Source organism: Lacerta agilis, chromosome 14 (assembly GCF_009819535.1).
Source record: "Lacerta agilis isolate rLacAgi1 chromosome 14, rLacAgi1.pri, whole genome shotgun sequence".
Classification (NCBI taxonomy): Eukaryota; Metazoa; Chordata; class Lepidosauria; order Squamata; family Lacertidae; genus Lacerta; species Lacerta agilis.
In genome coordinates this window covers 37,490,948-37,513,276 of record NC_046325.1, presented here as the reverse complement: position 1 = coordinate 37,513,276, position 22,329 = coordinate 37,490,948, and the positions used below count along the sequence as shown (strand labels likewise).

The following is a 22,329-nucleotide window of genomic DNA, read 5'->3' as shown; positions in this document are numbered from 1 at the left end:
CACACACACACACACACACATATATACACCGCTGTATCGCAGAAATACATCACAGCAGTTTATAACGATATAAAAGCATAAAACCATACAGTAAAATAATAAGAAAATTAAAAACAAGAACGAAAGAAATAAAAACAAACTTCAGAAGCTCACAGTAAGGGATTGACTCTTAAGTACCTGCATAGGCCTGGCTTATTAGGGTGTGTTGAATTATTCAACTTTCAAATTCCAAAAATGAGGGATGCTAAAAAGTTGTAACATGGCTTGGGAATTGAAAAGATATTTTGGTTAAAATAGTACAATTTAGTTTTGCTTGGTAAGTAAAATGTGTGTAGAATTGCATAGAAATCATTTAAAATGATTACCACATACATACAGTTATCTTGTATATTATGATTATTTAGCATGGCATTTTCAGAAGGTAAAATTGAAATTCTTTGGTTTTCTGAAAGCAGTTTATGCGCTGCTTCATCAAACGCAGATTTACCAAGCTAAATATTGTCGGAGCACAAAAATAATAGCGTATCTGAATTCCTCACACCCAAAAACCCCTCTCTGAAGAAATTTGCAAAAATCAAGTGCCCCCCCCCTAAGATGACACATCCTACTAGTTGGGCTATGTGATATCTGGTTTTCAACATCCTCCATGCTCCACTCATGCTGTGCTGCAGCTGGAGCCAGTGGAACAGCTGCCAGATCCAACGCACGTTCAGCGCAGGAGAGGAGGAGGAAAACATACAGAACGGAAAATAAAAGAGCAGTGTTGAGAATGAGAGGTGTGCTCTTGGTGTCCATGGAAGCATCACCAGAGCTCACCTGCTGTGTGTGCATCATGCCTGCAGTGACAAGGACCAAATGTGATGTGAAGAGAGAGCAGGTGGCGCTGTGGTCTAAACCACTGTATCTCTTGGGCTTGCCAATCAGAAGGTTGGCGGTTCGAATCCCCGCGACGGGTTGAGCTCCCGTTGCTCTGTCCCAGCTCCTGCCAACCTAGCAGTTCGAAAGCACACAAGTGAGAGTAGATAAGTAGGTACCACTGGGGCAGGAAGTTAAACAGCGTTTCCATGCGCTTTGGTTTCTGTCACGGTGTTCCATTGCACCAGGACTGGTTTAGTCCTGCTGGCCACATGATCTGGAAAGCTGTCTGCAGACAAAGGCCGGCTCCCTTGGCCTGAAAGCGAGATGAGTGCCACAACCCCATAGTAGCCTTTGACTGGACTTAATCATCCAGGGGTCCTTTACCTTTTTTTTTACCTGCATCATGCTTCCAGCAACAAGGACCAAATGTGATGTGGAGAGCTGACTTGTGTGTCAAACTGGTGAGGGGGTTCTGTCATGTCATCACACCCCCAACAAAGGAAGGAACACATGGTTTTCTTAGTTTGATTTAAACCTAGGAGAAAGTTGCAGGAATAAGGAAAGCAGGCTTCTCGGTCATGGGAAAAATGAAAAACATTTATCTCTCCGAGTTTCATAAACTGATAGGTGTGGGTATTGTTTTCTCATTAATAATATTTTATTCGAAGAATTTCATTTATAAATAGAGTGATAAAAGAAAGGAAAAAAATGAGTGAGAATAAAAAAAGAAAAACGACAGTTACTTTACCATACGTTAATATACAGCAGGCATGTCCAACAGGTCAATTGTGATCTACTGGTCGATAGCGGGCTGTTCCTGGTTGATCCTGGTCTATCTTTGGACTCTATGCGATCTATCACCTGCCCTCCCCCCACCCAAAAAAGCTCAGCAACTGTGGTCCATCCTTCAATGACAATGGGTAGATCACAGCCTGTTTTTTTACCTTGTGAGTAGTTCACAGTCGCTTGGGAGCTGGACGTGCCTGATATACAGGTATGTATATTTTTATTCTAATACACATATAATTGTCAATAACCTAATATATCCTGTGTAAACTCATTCCAAATATCATTGCATTTATCCAAAGAAAGTCTGTGTCTATAAGCTGTCTGTTCATATGTCTGTTCAATGATGTCCTGTTGTCAAGCCATTGATTGAGGGGCACAGTTACTTTGTTCTTCCAATTCATCAATATCTTTCTATTGGCTACCATTAGGGTGCACGACACATGTAAATAAGTATCGTATTTTAAACAGTCACGGCTTCCCCCCAAAGAGTCCCGGGAACTACAGTTTGTTAAGGGTGCTGAGAGTTGCTAGGAGACCCCCCATTCCCCTCACAGAGCTACAATTCCCAGAGTTCCCTGGAAAGAAAGATTAACTGTTAAACCAATTTTGGGTGAAACCATAACTGATTAAAGTTTAAATGTATAGTGCACATGGGGGCCCAATACCCTGCAAGCGTCCCGGAGGGGAAACGAGACACCCTATTTTTCCGCGAGAGCACGGAGGCCATTTTGGTTGCCGTAATCTCGCGCAATTTCACGCTGAAATCTCGCCTGATCAAAACATGTGCCTTTTCAGGGCCACAATCTCATGCGGTGCCCCAAAATGTGCATGAGAGTCAACGTTGGGAACGTAACTTCTGCAAAGCATTCCCCAGGAGCTGGTCCAGTTGAGATCTCTGGATGCCAGGTTGGCGACTGACATCTCCAGGGCCGGATTTAGGTTTGAGGAGGCCCTAAGCTACTGAAGGTAACGGGGCCCTTTATATGTCCAGCTGTCCTTTGTCAACAACAAATTGTCGCCTGTTTTTTGTTGTTGAATATATGCTATATGGTAATTTATGGACCTAATAGGTATCTAAAGCCATTTGCACATGCAGAATGCAGGCACCCTATATGAAGAAATGAGCAAACCAGTGATATTTTAGGGAGCAGGCTAGCCGGCAAGGCCCATGACTTACACGACACAAAACACTGTTGCTGTAAGTAAAGGTAAAGAGACCCCTGACCACCAGGTCCAATCGTGTCCGACTCTGGGGTTGCGGCGCTCATCTCGCTCTATAGGCCGAGGGAGCCGGCGTTTGTCCGCAGACAGCTTCCGAGTCATGTGGCCAGCATGACAAAGCTGCTTCTGGCGAACCAGAGCAGCGCACGGAAACGCCGTTTACCTTCCCGCTGGAGCGGTCCCTATTTATCTACTTGCACTTTGACGTGCTTTCGAACTGCTAGGTGGGCAGGAGCTGGGACCGAGCAACGGGAGCTCACCCCATGGCAGGGATTCGAACCGCCGACCTTCTGATCAGCAAGCCCTAGACTCTGTGGTTTAACCCACAGCGCCACCTTATTTTATTTGTTTTTTTATATTATATTTTGGAAATGTACACCCAGGTTTGTTTGTTTTTTAAATTGTGGCCCCCAAGAGAGTGGCCCTAATAAGCTATAGCTTGTTTAGCTTATACATAAACCCGACACTGAAATTTATTCAGCAATAATGCTGTTACACTAGGCGAGAGAAGAGAGCGCACTCTGCACGTGGTCAGGGGCGCTCCCCTTCGAAGTGCTCCTTCCTTTCCTCGGCGCGAGGGCGACTCCCAGGATCTCCGGGTGCCTCCGGCGAGGTCTCCGCCCCGCACCCCATCCCATCCCGGGCGGCCCATTGCGGCTCACCTTCCCGCTCGGGGGCGGGGCCGAGAGAGGGCGCGCCCCTCCCGCCCAGCCAGGTGCCCTTTTTAACGGGCTGCCGAGGCGCCCGGGCGCCGATTGCGCAGCGCCATGCCGAGCCCGGGAGACGGCGGAGGATCGCGACGCAGGAGCAGCGGCCGGCAACATGCGCCCGCCGGAGAAGCCTCTGCTGCTGCCGCCGCCCCTGCGCGTCTCTGTCGCCGCGGCCGCTTGCTGCCTGCTGCTCCTGCAGGTGGACGCCTATTTCGGGTCAGCGGCGCTTCTCTTCCCCCACTTTTGCGCGATCGGGCATGTAATTTCCCTTACATTTTCCCTTCCTACTCCCCCCAGTTTTTGCGAGATTTTCCCTCCCTTTTTTACACTTTCACTTACACGCCTTATTTTGTCTGTAGGCTCTATTTGTGTGTTTGTGTGTGTGTGTGTGTGTGTGTGTGTGTGTGTGTGTGTGTATATATATATATATATATATATATATATATATATATATATATATATATATATATATATTATCTGTTTTGCATTTTGAAATACGCATTTAAACAACCTTAAAATATCAATGACTTCCCCTCTTCTCTTTCCGTGGTTCATTTTGCATACCATAAATCCCTGCATATTTTACATCAACTATTCAATTATTAGTCTCTTTCCCCTTTTTGTGTGTGCAATCCCGGCTCTTCTGTTTTGAAGTTCCTTCCATTCCTGTGCGCAGGTTCTCCAACCTTTTCCCTTCTCGTTTTGCTTTTCTTTTCCTCCCTAGCTCCCGACTTTTCTTCACTTCCTCGCCCTGCTTTTCAAAGTTCACGTGCTCTCCTGCTCCTCTTCACTTTGCATCTTGTTTTCGAAGGTCCTTTTTTCTCCTGTTCCCCCCTCCTGCTTCTTTTTCTTCGGTGTTAGCCCAATCTGCTGGGTTAATTTGCCTTGTGGATTACAGCTTCACGACCTGGCTGCGATCCTAAACACACTTGAAGCCAGCCCCGCAGAATCCGGGATCCTGCTGCACACCAGCTGCTAGGTTATTGCACATAGTTGAGACACTGGCTTGTACACGTGTTCTGGGCAAATGTGGGAGCATTGAAGGGCCCAGCCTCCTGGGTCCTGCATGCATTTTAGGGGTGCTGCAGGATGAGATTCTCTTCCTCCCCCCGCTCCTCCTCTGCCGCTGCCCTGTGAGCTTGTATTTCCACTTGTAGCAGCAGATCTACCGGCAGAAATCTCTTTCATCTGCAAAATGCATCGGAGCAGTTGATAGAAACGGGATGTTGCTTTGCACAGCAGCAATTTGGAGTTAGGAAAAGAACTGTCAGTGTAAATATTCAGTGCATGCGATGTTTTCGTGCATGCATGTGTGAATGTAACTGTTTTTGCATAAACAAAAAAATAAAAATAAAAATAAATTCCTTCCAGCAGCCCCTTAGAGACCAACTAAGTTTGTTCTTGGTATGAGCTTTCGTGTGCACTAAGAACAAACTTAGTTGGTCTCTAAGGTGCTACTGGAAGGAATTTTTTTTTATTTTGTTTCGACTGCGGTAGACCAACACTGCTATCTACCTGTAACTGGAACTGTTTTTGCAGACGTTGATACTCAGATCTTTCTTTTCTCCATTTTTGTCTGTGAATTTGAAGCCGCTTGTATTCAACCTGGTGATGTTTAGCGTTTGTATGACTGACATACATATTCTGGAGTTCGGTCGTCCGTCCGTCCGCCCCCCCCCCCCCCATTTTTAAAGAGCTTTATCCATAACTCTTGCTAGCTGAAGTATGGGTGAGTTTGTTCTGCTGTGCTTGGTGCTGACCTGTGGAGGGGGGAGACAAACCTCTTCATTATACCATTATACTCATCATAGAATTATACAGTTGGAAGGGACCACAACGGTCATCTAGTCCAGCCCCCTCTAATGCAGGAAACTTTTGCCCAATGTAGGGCTTGAACCCATGACCCTGAGATTAAGGGTCTCATTAGTCTTCTCTGTATATGATCAGGAGTGCTATGTTCTGGTTTAAGGAGGGAAATGCCCCATTTCAAGGCAGTTCCATGCATCATCTTGCAATAAATTGCATATTTTATGTCTCTCAGTCCACAAAGAGTTCTGCACCTGCTTATCCTTTCCTTCAAGGCCCTCTTCCCTGGTCTTTCCAGTAAACACAAGGATCACATGGGTGCCGTTTTGCAAAATCTGGGTTTGTACTGGAACGGATGCAAAATTGAGGGGTGGACATGTGTGTGCGTGCCTCTGCCTTGAAATGCAGTTGTATGAAAATCTGCGTTTCTTAAGACTTGGATTTCAAGGGTGCATATTTGTGTGTTTGAAGTATCAAGTGACTCTCCCGCTTTGGGGTGGAAAGCACGTGAGTTCCAGCTCTTGAAACGGAAAACTTATAGTCACACACGTATTGGACAATGAGCTCCGCTTAACTTAGCAATACTGTTTTCAGAGTAACATCTTTGGGATTGTGCTGTCAACATTCCAATATTCCGAGGCGATAAACGGTGTATATTGAACCCTTCTTGATGACAACGTGTGGGATTCTTGTTTCGTTTCTCTCTCTCTCTATCTCTTTGCTTTACATGCAAGTTTTGGATTCTCAAAACACTAGCTTCCATTTTGCAAAACTAAGTTCTTAACTGCACTGGCAAATGCAAGTGTTGATGTGTTTTAGTAAAGAAAGAAATGGTGCTTGACTGTGGGCTATTTTTAAAAAAATATGTGGTGGATAACAGTGTTGTTTTTGCTGATCTTATTATTCTAAATGTATTTACCTTTCGGTTCTGAGTTTGCACCTCTGGTTGAAATGTTTCTTCCATTGCAAAGAAAAAAACCCAAGCATCCCTTTTTGCAGTCCAAATTTTGAACAGTCAACTTCTACATCAGGTTAGAACATCAGTGCTTCCCCTCTCCCCCAAACAGAACGAGGGAGCTCTGGATATAACACCAAATATAATCAGAATAGTCTCATTCTTCATTCGTAAGAAGGCCTAAAAATTGATTCAAATAGGCACATGCTATGTGTGTGATCCATTCGTTGGGGCTGGCTTCTGTGTTACGCCTGGGTAAGTGCAGCCATAGGGGAAATACTGAATCTAAGACTGCAACCCTATGCACACTTTAAATAATACTCATTGCTTCTTATTTCTGTGAGTAAATATACAAAATTCTGAATTTCAAACTTGGCAGCACCCTGGGGCTGAACCAGAAAAACAACAACTACTAGTCAATCAGATTTCTGAGGAAGATGTACTTTACAAAGTTGGGAAGACACTAAGAACTAATTAGAATGTGAAATCTTAAAGTTCAGAATTTTGAGGCGGATTCCATATGCATGTACAAGGGTCATCTGCATTCCTTATACAAGGAACCTGTTTTGGCCGTGGGAAGTGATAAGAGTGCTCCTGAGTTTGTGCAAAGTGCCTTTCTTTCACAGGCGAATGGCTCCACTCTGCATCCCACATACCGAGGATTCTTCAGGAGAAAGGTTTTGTGATTCCTCTGCAGGCTTGAGCATCTGCACCTTTTGTAAGATGCATCCCGGAGTGAAAAGCAAGCTGGAAAATTTAAATAAGTTGCAAAGGTTTCACTGGTGCAGCTAAATAACCCTCATCATTAGATACACAATGAGGGTGGGTCACGATACACACTTTCTCAATCAGAAGCCCAGGAATATAGCTGGAAATGAGACTTTTAAGGCCAAATGGATGAAATGGTACTTCTGTTTGGGCGCTTTTCGCATCCTCTGTTTTCTTACCATCCTGCGAGCAGCACATGCCAGGAATTTATTATAACCCGCTTCAGTCCAGAGTCTCAGACTGGGAAACAGAGTGTATAACAGATTCTTTGAAAAAAGAAAAAGGTAGAAAACAAATGCTCTCAAGCAGATCCTTACAAAGCCAGGCCCAAAACTACTGATGGAGGATATAGGATAGACCCTCCTGTGAGCTGGCAAGTCCCTGGTTTCAAATCATAAACCCAATACAGTGGAACCTCAGTTTTCGAATGTAACCCGTTCCAGAAGACCGCTCGGCTTCTGAAACGTTCGAAAACCAAGGATCAATGGGCTGGCTGCAAAGTCAATGGGGGGGGGGGAGAAAACTCCCTGGAAGCTGTTCGACTTCCAAAAAACGTTCAAAAACAGAAGCAATTACTTCCGGGTTTTCGGCGTTCGGGTTCCGAATTGTTTGGCTTCCGAGATGCTTGAAAACCGAGGTTCCACTGTAATTAATCGCCTAAGGCCACCTAAGTTCGAGACCTGTGCTCTTCCATTACGGGACAAATAATACTGGCCTGCCATTTGAAAGGGCTGTTGTTGTGAGGATTAATTTGTGCAAAATACCTGAGAAGTGCTAAATGTTAGGTTTCGTAGTGCCTGTTCAGCAGAGAGAGGCTCAGCTGGAACTAAAGTTTCGGCACCTCTCAGGTGGGTGCCATTGCCGTTTTAAGAGGACATAAACATGTAGGGCCAAGGGGGAGCCTTTTCTGCATCTGAATTCTGACTGTTTTATGTGGTATGTTAAGGAAGTGGTACACTTCCTTTCATCACAAGAATCACGGTGGTTTGTAGATGAGGATGTGTTGTAGGAAGTATTGGGTCAGACCTGGCACTTTCGAGTTGTGCCTGAAAGCCAACAGAGCTGTAACACAAGTACAAATTGCTCCTAGCATAATGAGCCTTTGGCTAATTAAGCAGTCTTTTAAACTATGTGGGGGGTGGCTATTATGCTATAGATTTTTGTGTTTTTACATTTAAACTGTGATCTTCAGATGAAGGGTGGTATGAAAAAGAAACACCAGCCTGGCCCCCATCAAACCTGAATTTTTGCAGATAAAACAGCCTTTTGATGGCCTGGAGAAAAGTGATAGCGCTTGCTCTCATTACACAAATTGAATTGCTGCTTAAAGACACAAGAGAGGAGAAAGGCTGGTGGAAAAAAGCAGGCAACTTTCTCCTGGCGACTTGCCTCCTTTTTTAAGCTCAGAGGTTGAGTTCTCTCCATAGCTGAGATTTGGCGCTGTATAGAAGAGGCTCTGCTCAGCTAGACGAAACCTGTTTCTTTTGCATTTAACGGTACCACACGACTCTAGAAGTGCCTGGGTATCATTTCTCTGGAATGAGTACAGATTTGTAACCTAGGTTCTTTTCCCTAAAACGCCTCGTATGTATGTTTTGGAAGACTGGAGGATTCGCAGCCAGTCCTTTGGTTTTACTCATAGCAGACCCATTGAAATCAATGGACTAGACCAGCGTTTCCCAAACTTGGGTCTCCAGCTGCTTTTGGACTACAACTCCCATCATCCCTAGCTAGCAAGACCAGTGGTCAGGCATGATGGGAATTGTAGTCCGAAAGCAGCTGGAGACCCAAGTTTGGGAAACAACGGCTAGACTAAAATTTGTTGAATACCACCCATTGCTCCTTACTCCTGAGCCCTCTTGTCCATGTTTACCTGTTCTCTGTGGAAACCAGTGGCCTAAGTTGAGATTTCTACTTTGCAGGGGGTTGGGCTGGATGACCCTCGGTGTCCCTTCGAACTCTACAATTCTATGATTCTATCATTTACTCACCTATGAATCCTATCAACCATGCTGGCTCCCAGTGTCCTCAGTTGTCCTCCTGTCTATGTGTCATAGCTGTCAAGTTTCGGATTTGAAAATAAGGGATCAGCAGTCTCACCTATCCCGGGGACAGTCACATGTCAATGGTGGGTGGAGCCAGAAGTAAAAGTGGGCGGAGCAGCAATGTAAACTCCAAGCGGGCTCGGGCTCGGAGCGGAGCAAAGAGGAGGGCAGCCAGCAAAGAGGAGGGCAGCCATGTGCAGGGGCGTTCCTAGCCCCTTGGCTGCCCGGGGGCGGGGCGCCGCGCCGCGCGCGCGCGTGTCATGACGTCATGACGCACGCGCGGCGACGCCCCGCCCCCGCGGGGGATGCCGGGCGGGGGCTTTGGGAGCCTTTTTGGGCTGCAAAGAGTCCTGAAGCCGCTGCTGTAGCACAAATGGTGCTACAGCAGCGGCTTCAGGACTCTTTGCAGCCCAAAAACGCTCCCCAAGCTCCCACCCGGCATCCCCGGGGGCGGGGCATCGCGGCGTGTGCGTCATGACGCACGCACACACGGCGACGCCCCGCCCCCGGGGGGCGCCGGGCGCAGGCCTTTGGAGCCTCTGCAGCCCGCGAAAAGCCGCTGGAGGGCGGGGGCTATTTTGGGTGCTGCCGGGGCAGAGCCGCAGGAGCGGCCAGCGAGGGGGGTGACACCCCGACTCGCTGGCGGCCCCTGCGGCTCCACCCCGGCAGTGCCGAAAATAGCCTAAAAAGAATTTTTTAAAAAAAATTGTAGGAAAAAAGCCCAGTGGGCGGGGCAGCCCCCCATGTGTCACCCCCAGCAGGGGTGCTGCCTGGGGGGCCCCCGCCCCCTCCGCCCCCCCCTGCGACGCCCCTGGCCATGTGCTCTGCGCGATGGAGCCCCATCGTCTTCTTGTCTGATCCCATCAAAACAGGACAGGAAGCAACAGCTGCTCAAAGGCAGCCAGGCTCCGCCCGCCAGCTAACCCTATTGGCCGGCTGAGGGGCTCGGCGGCAGCGGATAGGGGCTGATGCAGGGGGAGGAATACACCCCCCCTGTAAGCACGGGAAATGGCTCCCACTTGCTTTGAAGGCTGAGGCTTTTCTCTCCAAGTAGGCGAGGTCTTCCCACCCAGTCCCTGGCCAGCAGGGGAGGAGCTGCTTCCATTAAAAACGGGAAATTTAAGGGAAATAAAAAATAAGGGAGAGCAGCGGGAAACTGCTTGAAATAAGGGAGAATCCCGGGGAAAACGGGATACTTGACAGCACTGCTATGTGTAGGGATTGCCAGTGAAGACTATGGAATTCTGGTACTGGTAGTTTTTGGGAGCACACGTCACATAGACTGGCATGTTCCCTCTTTGAAGCACCAAGTCCTAGTTCTCTGCCCATCAGCCTTCACCAGCATGGCACCCTCTAGTTGTTTTGGACTACAACTCCCATCAGTTCCAGTTAGCATGGCGGTGCTCATGTTGTTGGCATCAATCTGCCTCGGGAGACAATGGCGTGTGCCTCCGGGGATGAGGGGGAAATGTGTCAAACAGGAGGGTTTCTCAAGAAGCTGCAGGGTATCTCTGGATTGTGGCCAATCTCAAAACACCAGCAATGAAAGTGTGTTCTGGAGTTTGCGTTAAGTTTTAGACTCTGCCTGCGTGTTGTCATCGCAGTGCATTTTTTCAGAGTCTTGGTGCTCCTCTTCCCAGATTCGACAGTCTCCGTCTTAATACTGTTGGAGCACCTGCTTTGGTGTTGTTGTTTTTTGTGGGGGTGGGGAGAGTGGCCCTAGCGGGGTCAGAAGCCACTTTTAATTGCAGGGAAATTCCTGGAAAGGACGGGATACCAAATGGGATTTTTCTCCTTTCAGGAAGTGTACACACACATACCCCGGGACTTCTACTAAGCAAGAAGAGGCAATATTCCCTTTTCCTCCCAGCTATCATTTCCTTAACACAAAACAAATATTGATTATTGCCTTAGGTGCCTTATTGCCTTTGGTTGTTTAAGCAACTTAAGGGAGCAGCAGCCTTGCGACAGCTGCTTGCTTTTAGTTCTCGGAACATTTCGCCCAGCTGTTTGTCAGAAACGGTGCGTTGGTCTTCAGACGGTGGTTTTGGGGGGAACTCTTATTAGGAGTTTCTCGGCCACAACAAGAAACTGAGTAACGGCAGGTGACCTTCCCTGAACTTGTCCATTCTTCTCCTGCAGTGCTCAGATGCAGGGAAGTTCTGGACACCTTCTGTGTTTCATTCTCAGTAGCTGAAGAGTGATGAGGATGCCTTTTCCTGACCAGCAGGACAAACTTGCTGAGGTTGCAAAGTAGGTAAAGGTAAAAGGACCCCTGACTGTTAAGTCCAGTCACAGACGACTCTGGGGTTGCAGTGCTCATCTCCCTTTATAGGCTGAGGGAGTCATGTGGTCAGCATGATTAAGCCGCTTCTGGCGAACCAGAGCAGCGCACGGAAACGCCGTTTACCTTCCCGCTGGAGCGGTACCTATTTATCTACTTGCACTTTGACGTGCTTTCGAACTGCTAGGTGGGCAGGGGAGCAGGGACCGAGCAACGGGAGCTCACCCCGTCACAGGGATTCGAACCGCCGACCTTCTGATTCGCAAGCCCTAGGCTCTGTGGTTTAGACCACAGCGCCACCTGCAAAGTAGGTAGGGATGTGCAAAGAGTTCTGCAAAGGCAGCAAGTTTTTAGACGTCTGCCAGAGGGTTTTCTGAGCTGGGTTTCCAAGTGTTTTTAAGGGCAGGGAGTTCGTCAAGTATGGTCAAGCAACCAGGCACACCCAAATGAGTGTTAGCATTGGGAACGTAACACCTGTGAAGCAGTGTTCGAAATTCCCCCAGGCACCAGGTGCGAATCCAGTTGCAGCCAAATGGAGATCTCTGGATGCCAGGTTGACAACTGACATCTCCACCTGTCCGGCCTCTCCAGCTTTCTTAGGCAGGTAAGCAGAAGAGCTTACATAGTTATTTATATCCCACCTTTTCCTCTGAGGAGTACATGGTTAATCCTGACAATAACCCTGTGAGTTAGGCTAAGAGGCTGTGACTGGCTCCAAGGCCCCCCAGTGAGCTTCATAACTAAGTGGCGATTTGAACCCTGAGCTCCCCAGACCCTAGTCTGACACTCCAACCACTACACCATACCGGCTTCCTAGAGTACTTCTGCTATGGGCCAGCTATATAATTTTAAGTCGGCAAATAAATATGGAGGAAAGCAAAAGGTCACTTAGAGAAGGATCTGAAATATTTCCCTTGAGGCTTGAATTTGTTTTATTCTGGATTATTTTATTTGATGTTTCGATGTGTTGTAAACTGCTCCATTGTAAGCTAGGTTAAGGCACCATTTGGCGATAAGCTTATTACAGGGATACGTGTGGCGCTGTGGTCTAAACCACTAAGCCTCTTGGGCTTGTCGATCAGAAGGTCGGCAGTTTGAATCCCCGCGACGGAGTGAGCTCCCGTTGCTCTGTCCCAGCTCCTGCCAACCTAGCAGTTCGAAAGCACGCCAGTGCCAGTAGATAAATAGGTACCACTGTGGCGGGAAGGTAAATGGTGTTTCCGTGCGCTCTGGCTTCTGTCACGGTGTCTTGGTCTGAAAGCGAGATCTGCTGTGAAGCTTGCTTTCAGGTCCTACCTCACCTAGGTAGGCATTGGGGCAATCTATTTCAGTAACAACTTTCTTGGGTTCCATGATGACTGCAGATGGTGACAGCAGTCACGAAATTAGAAGACGCCTGCTTCTTGGGAGAAAAGCAATGACAAACCTAGACAGCATCTTAAAAAGCAAAGACATCACCTTGCCGACAAAGGTCCGTATAGTTAAAGCTACGGTCTTCCCAGTAGTAATGTACGGAAGCGAGAGCTGGACCATCAAGAAGGCTGATCGCTGAAGAATTGATGCTTTTGAATTATGGTACTGGAGGAGACTCTTGAAGTCCCATGGACTGCAAGAAGATCAAACCTATCCATTCTCAAAGAAATCAGCCCTGAGTGCTCACTAGAAGGACAGATCCTGAAGTTGAGGCTCCAGTACCTTGGCCACCTCATGAGAAGAGAAGACTCCCTAGAAAAGACCCTGATGTTAGGAAAGATGGAGGGCACAAGGAGAAGGGGACGGCAGAGGATGAGATGGTTGGACAGTGTTCTCGAAGCTACTAACATGAGTTTGGCCAAACTGCAGCTGCATCAGGGTGCTACCACCCCCCGGCCCCCCAACCTAGGGCTTGCATCTCCTTGAAACTGCTACCATCTTGATTTGGTAGTTTGGAAATTTACTCGCTTAACGATTAACCGCCGCCGGCCCACCGGCCGGAAGAAGAGTTCTGGAGAGCGGAGACGGTAGGAGCATTCCACTGCTGGGGTTGTGGAGGGAGGGCAAGCGATAAGCATCTCTCTGTTGGCTTGTTCTCCAACCGCTGGAGGCCTTTTGGCTGCACGGTGGCAAAGGCATGCTTGATAGATCACAGGTTCTATTGCACAGCATCTTCGGGGGGGACAAGCTGTGTTGTGTCGGGTCCAGCAAGTGTCTAGTTTTGGGAATTGGCTTTTTGCATCGCAAAAGAATCGGCCGACCACCAGTTACCCTACTAAAGGGAACATCAAGACAGAAATGTAAAGGGGTTATGCTTTTCCTGCATGCAAAGACAAACCCAGGGGCAAATTGATTGTGAAAAGGGGGGAATACGGTTCGTGAATTTGATTGCAGCAGAGATTCTGTGTCCAGGGCTGCTGTCTACCAGCTCCATCTGGTACGCAGGCTGAGACCCTATCTGCCTGCGGACTGTCTTGCCAGAGTGGTGCATGCTCTAGTTATCTCCCGCTTGGACTACTGAAATGCGCTCTATGTGGGACTACCTTTGAAGGTGACCCGGAAACTACAACTAATCCAGAATGCGGCAGCTAGACTGGTGACTAGGAGCGGCTGCCAAGACCATATAACACTGGTCCTGAGAGATCTGCATTGGCTCCTAGTACATTTCTGAGCACAGTTCAAAGTGTTGGAGCTGAACTTTAAAGCCCTAAAAAACGGCCTTGGCCCAGTGTACCTGAAGGAGCGTCTCCACCCCCATCGTTCAGCCCGGACACTGAGGTCCAGCTCTGAGAGGGCCTTCTGGCGGTTCCCTCACTGCGAGAAGTGAGGTTACAGGGAACCAGGCAGAGGGGTCTTCTTGGTGGTAGCGCCCACCCTGTGGAACGCCCTCCCATCAGATGTCAAGGAAATAAACAACTATCTGACTTTTAAAGGACACCTGAAAGCAGCCTTGTTTAGGGAAGTTTTTAATGTTTAATGCCGTATTGTGTTTTTAATATTCGGTTGGGAGCCTCCCAGAGTGGCTGGGGAAATTATTATAAATAATAATAATTTGTTGTTGTTGTTGTTATGTAGGAGGCTTGTGTGTTTCAACCCTTCCCACCCCCCCACCTTCACAGGTTTTTCAGTCCCTGCTCCCAAGCTGCTTTCCCACTTATGGGAATAAAATATGGGGGACTGACTGTCTTTCGGTTCTTTTGCAGATAGCAAAGCAGGTTTGCTGGAGGTTGGGTTGGGTCGGGGGTGGGGGGTTAATTGCAAAAAAAAAAAAAAATAGCCTGTAGTGAAAAGGAACAAATTTTGCAGACCTGAAGACTATCCGTTTCATTTTAGACTTTTAAAATTTATTTATAGGGCCAGTCGTGGATATTTTCACGTTCGTAGCTTGGCTCAGGGTGTTGCTGCTGATCACAGTTGTTGTTGTGCTGGCTGTATGCTGGTGTTGTTCTCTTTAATCGGTGAGAACGATGAGATTGGTGACGGCGCTGGGCCCTGGTTTAAGATTAAGCAAAGCCTTGGGGTTGAGGGAAGGAGTGGCCGGCAGATGCGTGTTAACTTTATTGGGCGAGCTGTTGCAATAATTTCCATTGTTGGTGTTAAAGGAGTGGTGTCCTGCATGAGTAACTGATATTTCCTACCTAACTCTTCAGTCTCGTTGGCCAAATACTTTCTTCCTCTCAACTAGGACAATGTAAAACTTGTGCAGTCACAGATGCCTGGTTCGGATTTAAATGACGCTCGGCGGTGATGTTCCCTGAGCAGCAGAATCATTCTGATGGGAAGCGGAGGTATACAAACTTGGGTTTACCCCTTATAAAATACAACTCTGTGGGTAAGCAGGGCTGCTTGTTCAATATTAATAAGCAGCAAACACTGGGAAGACACCAAGAAAGCCAATTTATTATATTTGCAACATCACTCACGACATGTCCCAGACTCCCCAAGGAAGCTAACTACAGGAGAGCCAGTGTGGTGTAGTGGTTAAGAGCGGTAGTCTCGTAATCTGGTGAACCGGGTTCGCGTCTCCGCTCCTCCACATGCAGTTGCTGGGTGACTTTGGGCTAGTCACACTTCTCTGAAGTCTCTCAGCCCCACTCACCTCACAGAGTGTTTGTTGTGGGGGAGGAAGGGAAAGGAGAATGTTAGCCGCTTTGAGACTCCTTCGGGTAGTGATAAAGCGGGATATCAAATCCAAACTCTTCTTCTTCTTCAGGATAAAAGCTATCCCTAATACCAATTAAATATCAAGCACAGCAGCCAGTAAAATTACGAGGAAAAACAACCAAAGGAGGAAGGTAAAGGTAAAGGGACCCCTGACTGTTAGGTCCAGTCGTGAATGACTCGGGTTGTGGCACTCATCTCGCTTTACTGGCCGAGGGAGCCGGCATACAGCTTCCAGGTCATGTGGCCAGCATGACTAAGCCGCTTCTGGCGAACCAGAGCAGCGCACGGAAACGCCGTTTACCTTCCCGCCAGCGTGGTACCTATTTATCTACTTGCACTTTGATGTGCTTTCGAACTGCTAGGTTGCCAGGAACAGGGACCGAACAACCGGAGCTCACCCCGTCGCGGGGATTTGAACCGGCGACCTTCTGATCGGCCAGCCCTAGGCTCCGTGGTTTATACCACAGCGCCACCCGCCTCCCTAAAGGAGGAATAGGGAAGCATAAAAGCCAACCGGCAATGAGGCCAAAGGCTAGTGCGATGCCATAAAGGAAAAGCAACATCCTGGAGCAAGGAGTTCCATAGGTGATGCCGTGGGGGAAAGGTGCTTTCTAACATTCCTGCCAATTACCAGAAAGGTGTAGCATGTATGCAAGAGAACTTCCACAGCTGGCCTTAGTGGAGGGGCAGGTTGTATTAGTGAAGAAAATCCTTTAGGTATCCTGGTCCCGCAGGGATTTAGAGCTAACAAGCTTGTGTCTAGAAATCTTTCGGGATTGGTTCCTAAACCAAGCTGTTCTTAAAACCCTAGCAGTTGTGTTTTGCTTGCAGAAGTTGGCAGCTTCCATACAGACTTCCATCCATGTATACTGTGTTGACGTTGACCCATCTTGATTTGACTTAAGACATATGTGAGTTCTAGCCAGGCTCTGGGCTATCCTATCCAGAAAAGAGCTGCTATCAATCATTTGTAGACAATACTCAGCTAGACGGAATAATAGTCTGACTCTGTATAAGGTAACTTGCTATGTTCCTAGGTGTTTTGGGTCCCACCCATATTTTGTATGATATCAGGAGGCATTCTTGGCCTGTAGGTACATCTTCAAAAAACCATGTAGGTACCACCTTCATGGGAGTCAGTTGGAGGGTTGCAATTTGGTTATTATTTTTTCCTCCTCTAGCTCTTAATACCGAACATTTTCTTTAACTAGCTCCTCACAAGTCCTCAAGCTCAGCTTTTTTATATAATATTTTATATTTATATTTTTTAAATATAATATTTTAGAGGTTTTTTCCCCCATATAGAAAGTGAATTTGTTACTCGACAATTATATTCCAATTAAAGGAAACTAGTGGCTCAGGCGACATCAATGTTTATAACCCGAATGACACAGAATTGTGTTTTAAGGTTCCAACTTATCTAATTTCATCTTCTCAAGCATGTTTCTTAATATATTCTGCTATTTTCTTGCACTTCAAACCCTGCTGCGGTCTTCATACATGGGAAATAACTTTTGATATTAGACTAGAAAGCGTTTCCAGTCCTCTTTAAAAGGTTCTAAATTTGTATCTTTTTATCAGCGCCATCAATTTTGCCATCTCTGGACATTCCAAGATTTTCATCCAACGTTCTTCCTTGGAGAGTGTTCTTTCCTCCTTCCATTTCTGAGTGTAGAGGATTCTTGCTGCTGTAGTCACATATATAAATACCATCGAGGCTTTCTTTGGGATTTCATTCTGGATACTATTGAAGTCTTGCAATAATAATAATAATAATAATAATAATAATAATAATAATAATTTCATTCTTTTGCATGTCAGAGCCAGTGTTCATCGTGGGAGCACTGCACATACACAGAGAGCTTTCCTAGTTCATCTTTCCTGCCAGTGTGGTGTAGTGGTTAAGAGCGGTAGACTCGTAATCTGGGGAACCGGGTTCGCATCTCCGCTCCTCCTCCACATGCGGCTGCTGGGTGACCTTGGGCTAGTCACACTTCTTTGAAGTCTCTCAGCCCCACTCACCTCACAGAGTGTTTGTTGTGGGGGAGGAAGGGAAAGGAGAATGTGAGCCGCTTTGAGACTCCTTCGGGTAGTGATAAAGCAGGATATCAAATCCAAACTCTTCCTCTTCTTCTTCTTCTTCTTCTTCTTCTTCTTCTTCTTCCTGCTGTAATTTTCAGTGGAATCCGTTCACACATTCACTTGCCATTCGTCAAATGGATAACCACTTGATTTCTTATTTGCATGTGTGAACCAGACCTGTGCGCACCCGGGAGAAATCCTAGGGACGGGTATATTATTGGTGGTTTCGCCAATGTTAATCTGCAGCAGGGAAATAGCTGTTGCCGTTTCTACTCTGTTTAAGGCCATGGCTTATTTCTTCTACCCTCACAGCCTGACTGGGAAAGAAGCATTAACTCAGTTCCCTCTTCTGGGGCCCTCGACCAACCCTGCCCACTGGAAGGCTCACTTGAAGCAATGCGACCTGCTCCGCTTATCCCGTAAGCAGAAAAGGCTTTGCCGCCGAGAGCCAGGCCTGGCCGAGACCCTACGGGATGCCATCCGTCTCGGGGTTGTGGAGTGCCAGTATCAGTTTCGCAACGAGCGCTGGAACTGCAGTCTTGACGGACGGGCCGACCTCCTGAAACGAGGTATGAGTTCCTGCTTGTCGGTCAGCTTCCGAAAATTGGGGCGGGGAGAATAATCTAGGCTTTCTCCATTTGGGTCTTCCTCCTTCTCCTCACCCCCCAACACTATCATGGAAGAAAGAAAAAGCAAACCAGGGGGGAGATTCTAGGATTTGCACTTCTGAACACCTTATGGCCAGAGTTGATCAAGTGATAACGTAGAGCCCCCTGTGGAAACATTTGTCAAGCTTGTTCGCTACTCAGAGCTGTTAAAAACTGTTAAAAAACAGTTGCTTATTTATTGAGTTTCTATCCTTTTTGCTCCAAGGATCTCATAATAATAATTATTAATGATAATAAATTTATTATTTATACCCCGCCCATCTGGCTGGGTTTCCCCAGCCACTCTGGAAGGCTCCCAACAGAATATTAAAAGTAGAATTAAACATTAAAAACGTCCCTAAACAGGGCTGCCTTCAGATGTCTTTTAAAAGTCAGATAGTTGTTTATTTCCTCAACATCTGGTGGGAGGGCGTTCCACAGGGCGGGTGCCACTACTGAGAAGGCCCTCAGCCTGGTTCCTTGTAACCTCATTTCTCTCAGGGAGGGAACCGCCAGAAGGCCCTCAGAGCTGGACCTCAGTGTCCAGGCTGAACGATGGGAGTGGAGACGCTCCTTCAGGTCTGTTTAGTGTGGCATTTATGGTTCTCCCGCTCCTCATGTAATCCTCACAGAAACCCTGTGAGGCACGTTAAGGTTAGGCTTGCCCAAGGTCGCACAGTGAGCTTCATGGTCAAGCGGGATTTGAACCTGGGTTCCCCGGTTCGTAGTCGGGACACCCTAGCCATTCTTCCGCACTGGCTTTCCTACTCTTTCTTACTTCCTCTTCTCCGCGTCCCCTGGCTTCCTCTCCCTCAGGTTTCAAGGAAACGGCCTTCCTGTACGCGGTGTCCTCGGCAGCTCTGACCCATTCCCTTGCGCGGGCCTGCAGCGCTGGGCGCATGGAGCGCTGCACCTGTGACGACTCTCCAGACTTGGAGAACCGCAAGGCGTGGCAGTGGGGAGTGTGCGGAGACAACCTCAAGTACAGCACGAGGTTCCTGAAAAACTTCCTGGGCCAGAAGAAGGTCGGGAAAGACCTGCGGGCCAAGGTGGACATCCACAACACGAACGTGGGCATCAAGGTGAGGAACAGAGGAACCGCCCGATTTGCCTAGAGAGGGAGGGGAATAGCAAAAGCAAATTGTCCCTGGTTATTGCCTCCTATTTGGGGACTTCCCTGGCTTTTTTTTTTTTGGCCCACGTAGGACCAGTCTGGATAGTTGGCCTTGGTGGAGATTTGACGCTTTCTTCCCCAAACAGTTTTTTTATTTGCGTTTCTACTGACATGAGGCTGCACTTCAATGTTGTATTTTAATCTTGTTTTTAAGTTGTATTTTAATCAATTGTTTTTATAGTTGGTGTTAGCCGCCCTGAGCCCAGTCTTGGCTGGGGAGGGCAGGGTATAAATAAATTATTATTATTATTATTATTATTATTATTATTATTATTATTATTATTATATCTCCAGCCTGCACCTCAAGAGCCAAGCAAGGCCCTGGGATGCCATATCTTTGTCCTTCCTTGAGAACTAATATTCCGTGCTGTGTGCCTTTTCACAGTAGCACGGCACAAGTGTGTATTAAGCAATTGGACACCAGAGCTTTTATTTGGAGAGTCCCAACTCTCTGTGTCAGAGGTGGGGAATCATTTTTCACGGTGAGGGCGATGTTTACCACATGGGGAACCTTTCAAGGGCCGCATGCTAGTGGTGGGCTGGGTCCAGAATAAGGGAAATGTGGGCTTTGTACAGTTAGGGTGCACATTAACATCTGACGTTTTGTTTTTATATCTATTGGAAGCTGCCCAGAGTGGCTAGGGCAGCCCAGCCGGAGTGGGGAGGGTTTACAAACAATAAAATGATTATTATAAAGAGAGAACACAAGAAATAAAGGCAATAACAAAAAAATAAAAAAATAAAGAGGACTTCCGTTCAACTGTAACTAGATTAAAAAAACAAACAAATACAGCCGTACCTTGGTTCTCAAATGGAATCCATTCAGGAAGTCCGTTCGACTTCCGAAAACGTTCGGAAACCAAAGCGCGGCTTCCGATTGGCTGCAGGGTCTTCCTGCACTCAATCAGAAGTCGCGTCGGACATTTGGCTTCCAAAAAACATTCGGAAACTGGAACACTTCTGGGTTTGCGGCGTTCGGGAGCCAAAACGTTTGAGTCGCAAGGCGTTCGAGAACCGAGGTACAGCTGTAAAAGAGTGCGCAACTGTTCAGTGGCCTCAGGGTTCCCCCCCCCCTTTATTCCCTCGCGGCGCTTCGGCCTGCCACTCGGAACCCTAGCAAATGCCTGTCTTTCTCTCCCTCCCGCAGGCCGTGAAGAACGGCCTCAAGACCACGTGCAAATGCCACGGGGTTTCCGGCTCGTGCGCCGTGCGGACCTGCTGGAAGCAGCTGTCCCCTTTCCACGAGACGGGGAAGATCCTCAAGCTTCGCTACGACGGCGCCGTCAAGGTCTTCAGCGCCACCAACGACGCGGTGGGCCAGTCGGAGCTGGCGAGCCCCCAGCACCACAGCCACTTGCCGAAAGTCCCCGCCGGCCCACGCCAAACCGACCTGGTTTACATGGAGGACTCTCCCAGCTTCTGCCGGCCCAGCCGGTACTCGGTGGGCACGGCAGGGAGGACGTGCTCCCGGGAGGCCAACTGCGACAGCATGTGCTGCGGCCGGGGCTACAACATCCAGACGCGCATGGCGACCTTCTCCTGCCACTGCCAGGTGCAGTGGTGCTGCTACGTCGAATGTCAGCAGTGCATGCAGGAGGAAGTGGTTTATAGCTGCAAGCAGTGAGAAGCGGGCGCTGGCAAATCCTGCGGGGAGACGGGCCTGCTCCTCCTTGGACCGCACGGAAGGCCGGCAGCTCGACTCGGTTCTCTCCTTTGCATTGGATATGGAAGTTAGCAAGGGGGTGGAACTTGTAAACTGCAGGAGTTCTACAGCCCTGGGTTTTGCGGTTCTGCGGACCAGCAGCCAACCTCCAGGGCTGCCTCTGCTTTGGGAAGGCCGGCACTAATAAAAGAACCGAGGACCTATTCTCGTAAGATAATCTAAGGAGCTGCCTTGTGTTGTCCATCTAGCCCAGCCCAGGACTCTTGGCTAGGGGCGGTTGCCCAAGGTTTTGCGCAAGGGGTCTTCCCCAGCCAAAGAACTTTTCTAAACGGCAAATGAAACTGGAACCTGAGCTGTGGACCAAGCTGCCAGAACCTCTCTAGAGCAAGCCCCCAAGGGTCTGGTTTAAGGCAGGGGTCTTGAGTCGCAGCTAGCCCGGGGAGATCTGTTTCGATGAGCTTGCAGGAGGGTGAATGGATGTGTTTTCCATGGTCGCAACGCAGCGTTTTCTTTGAACCGTGTGCCTCTTTCTGGGTAGCGCTGTAGCCTTTGGCCGATGGCACCCTCGGGCAGCTGCTGCAGCCCTGCCAGCAGGTCCCACTGCTGATTTCTACCCCGGCCCCCCTTTAGAAAAGCAGCAGAGCACCTCCGTTTAAAGCCCCCACAATGCCTGGCGTAACGCCGCTTGAGAAATCCATAAACGGTTGCCCCTAGCCGGTTGGCGCTCGTTTCAGGCCACTGTTGCTGCCGGGACTCATTTGAGGTGTCGTATGTGAGAAGACACTTTGTCGTGCCCCACCAGCGCCACAAAAATTCGGACCTGGCCCTGCGCGGCCCCACACGACCTGCTCAAAGGGGAGCTGGGCCGTGCACCCCCAGCGGTGAGCATGGTCTTTTAGTTCTGCCCTCCAGTGGATATGGGGTGGGTTGTGGGGAATCACAGAGATGAGGTGCTGCATTCTTAAGGGACCCGAGCACATACAGGAAGAGCAGAGGATTCAGGAAGGGTGAATGGACAGAGACTGGCACCTGTCCCCCCCCCTCCCAATTTTGTTAGGCTTTGGAAGTGCTAAGATTTGGGGGAAGAAGAAGAAAACTCACATAGGTTGAAAATTTTTTCCCCTTCCAGTAGCACCTTAGAGACCAACTAAGTTTGTTCTTGGTATGAGCTTTCGTGTGCATGCACATAC

The 22,329-nt window shown here is 48.2% G+C and overlaps 1 protein-coding gene across 1 annotated transcript; it reads left to right on the top strand.

Annotated features, from left to right (window-relative positions):
- Positions 1-3,567: 3,567 nt before the first annotated feature.
- On the top strand, positions 3,568-21,146 carry WNT9B (Wnt family member 9B). Its single transcript, XM_033170866.1, has 4 exons — positions 3,568-3,794; positions 17,968-18,224; positions 19,119-19,384; positions 20,624-21,146. The coding sequence occupies exons 1-4, from the start codon at positions 3,691-3,693 to the stop codon at positions 21,098-21,100; spliced, it is 1,104 nt and encodes a 367-aa protein (XP_033026757.1). The 5' UTR covers positions 3,568-3,690; the 3' UTR covers positions 21,101-21,146.
- Positions 21,147-22,329: the final 1,183 nt, after the last annotated feature.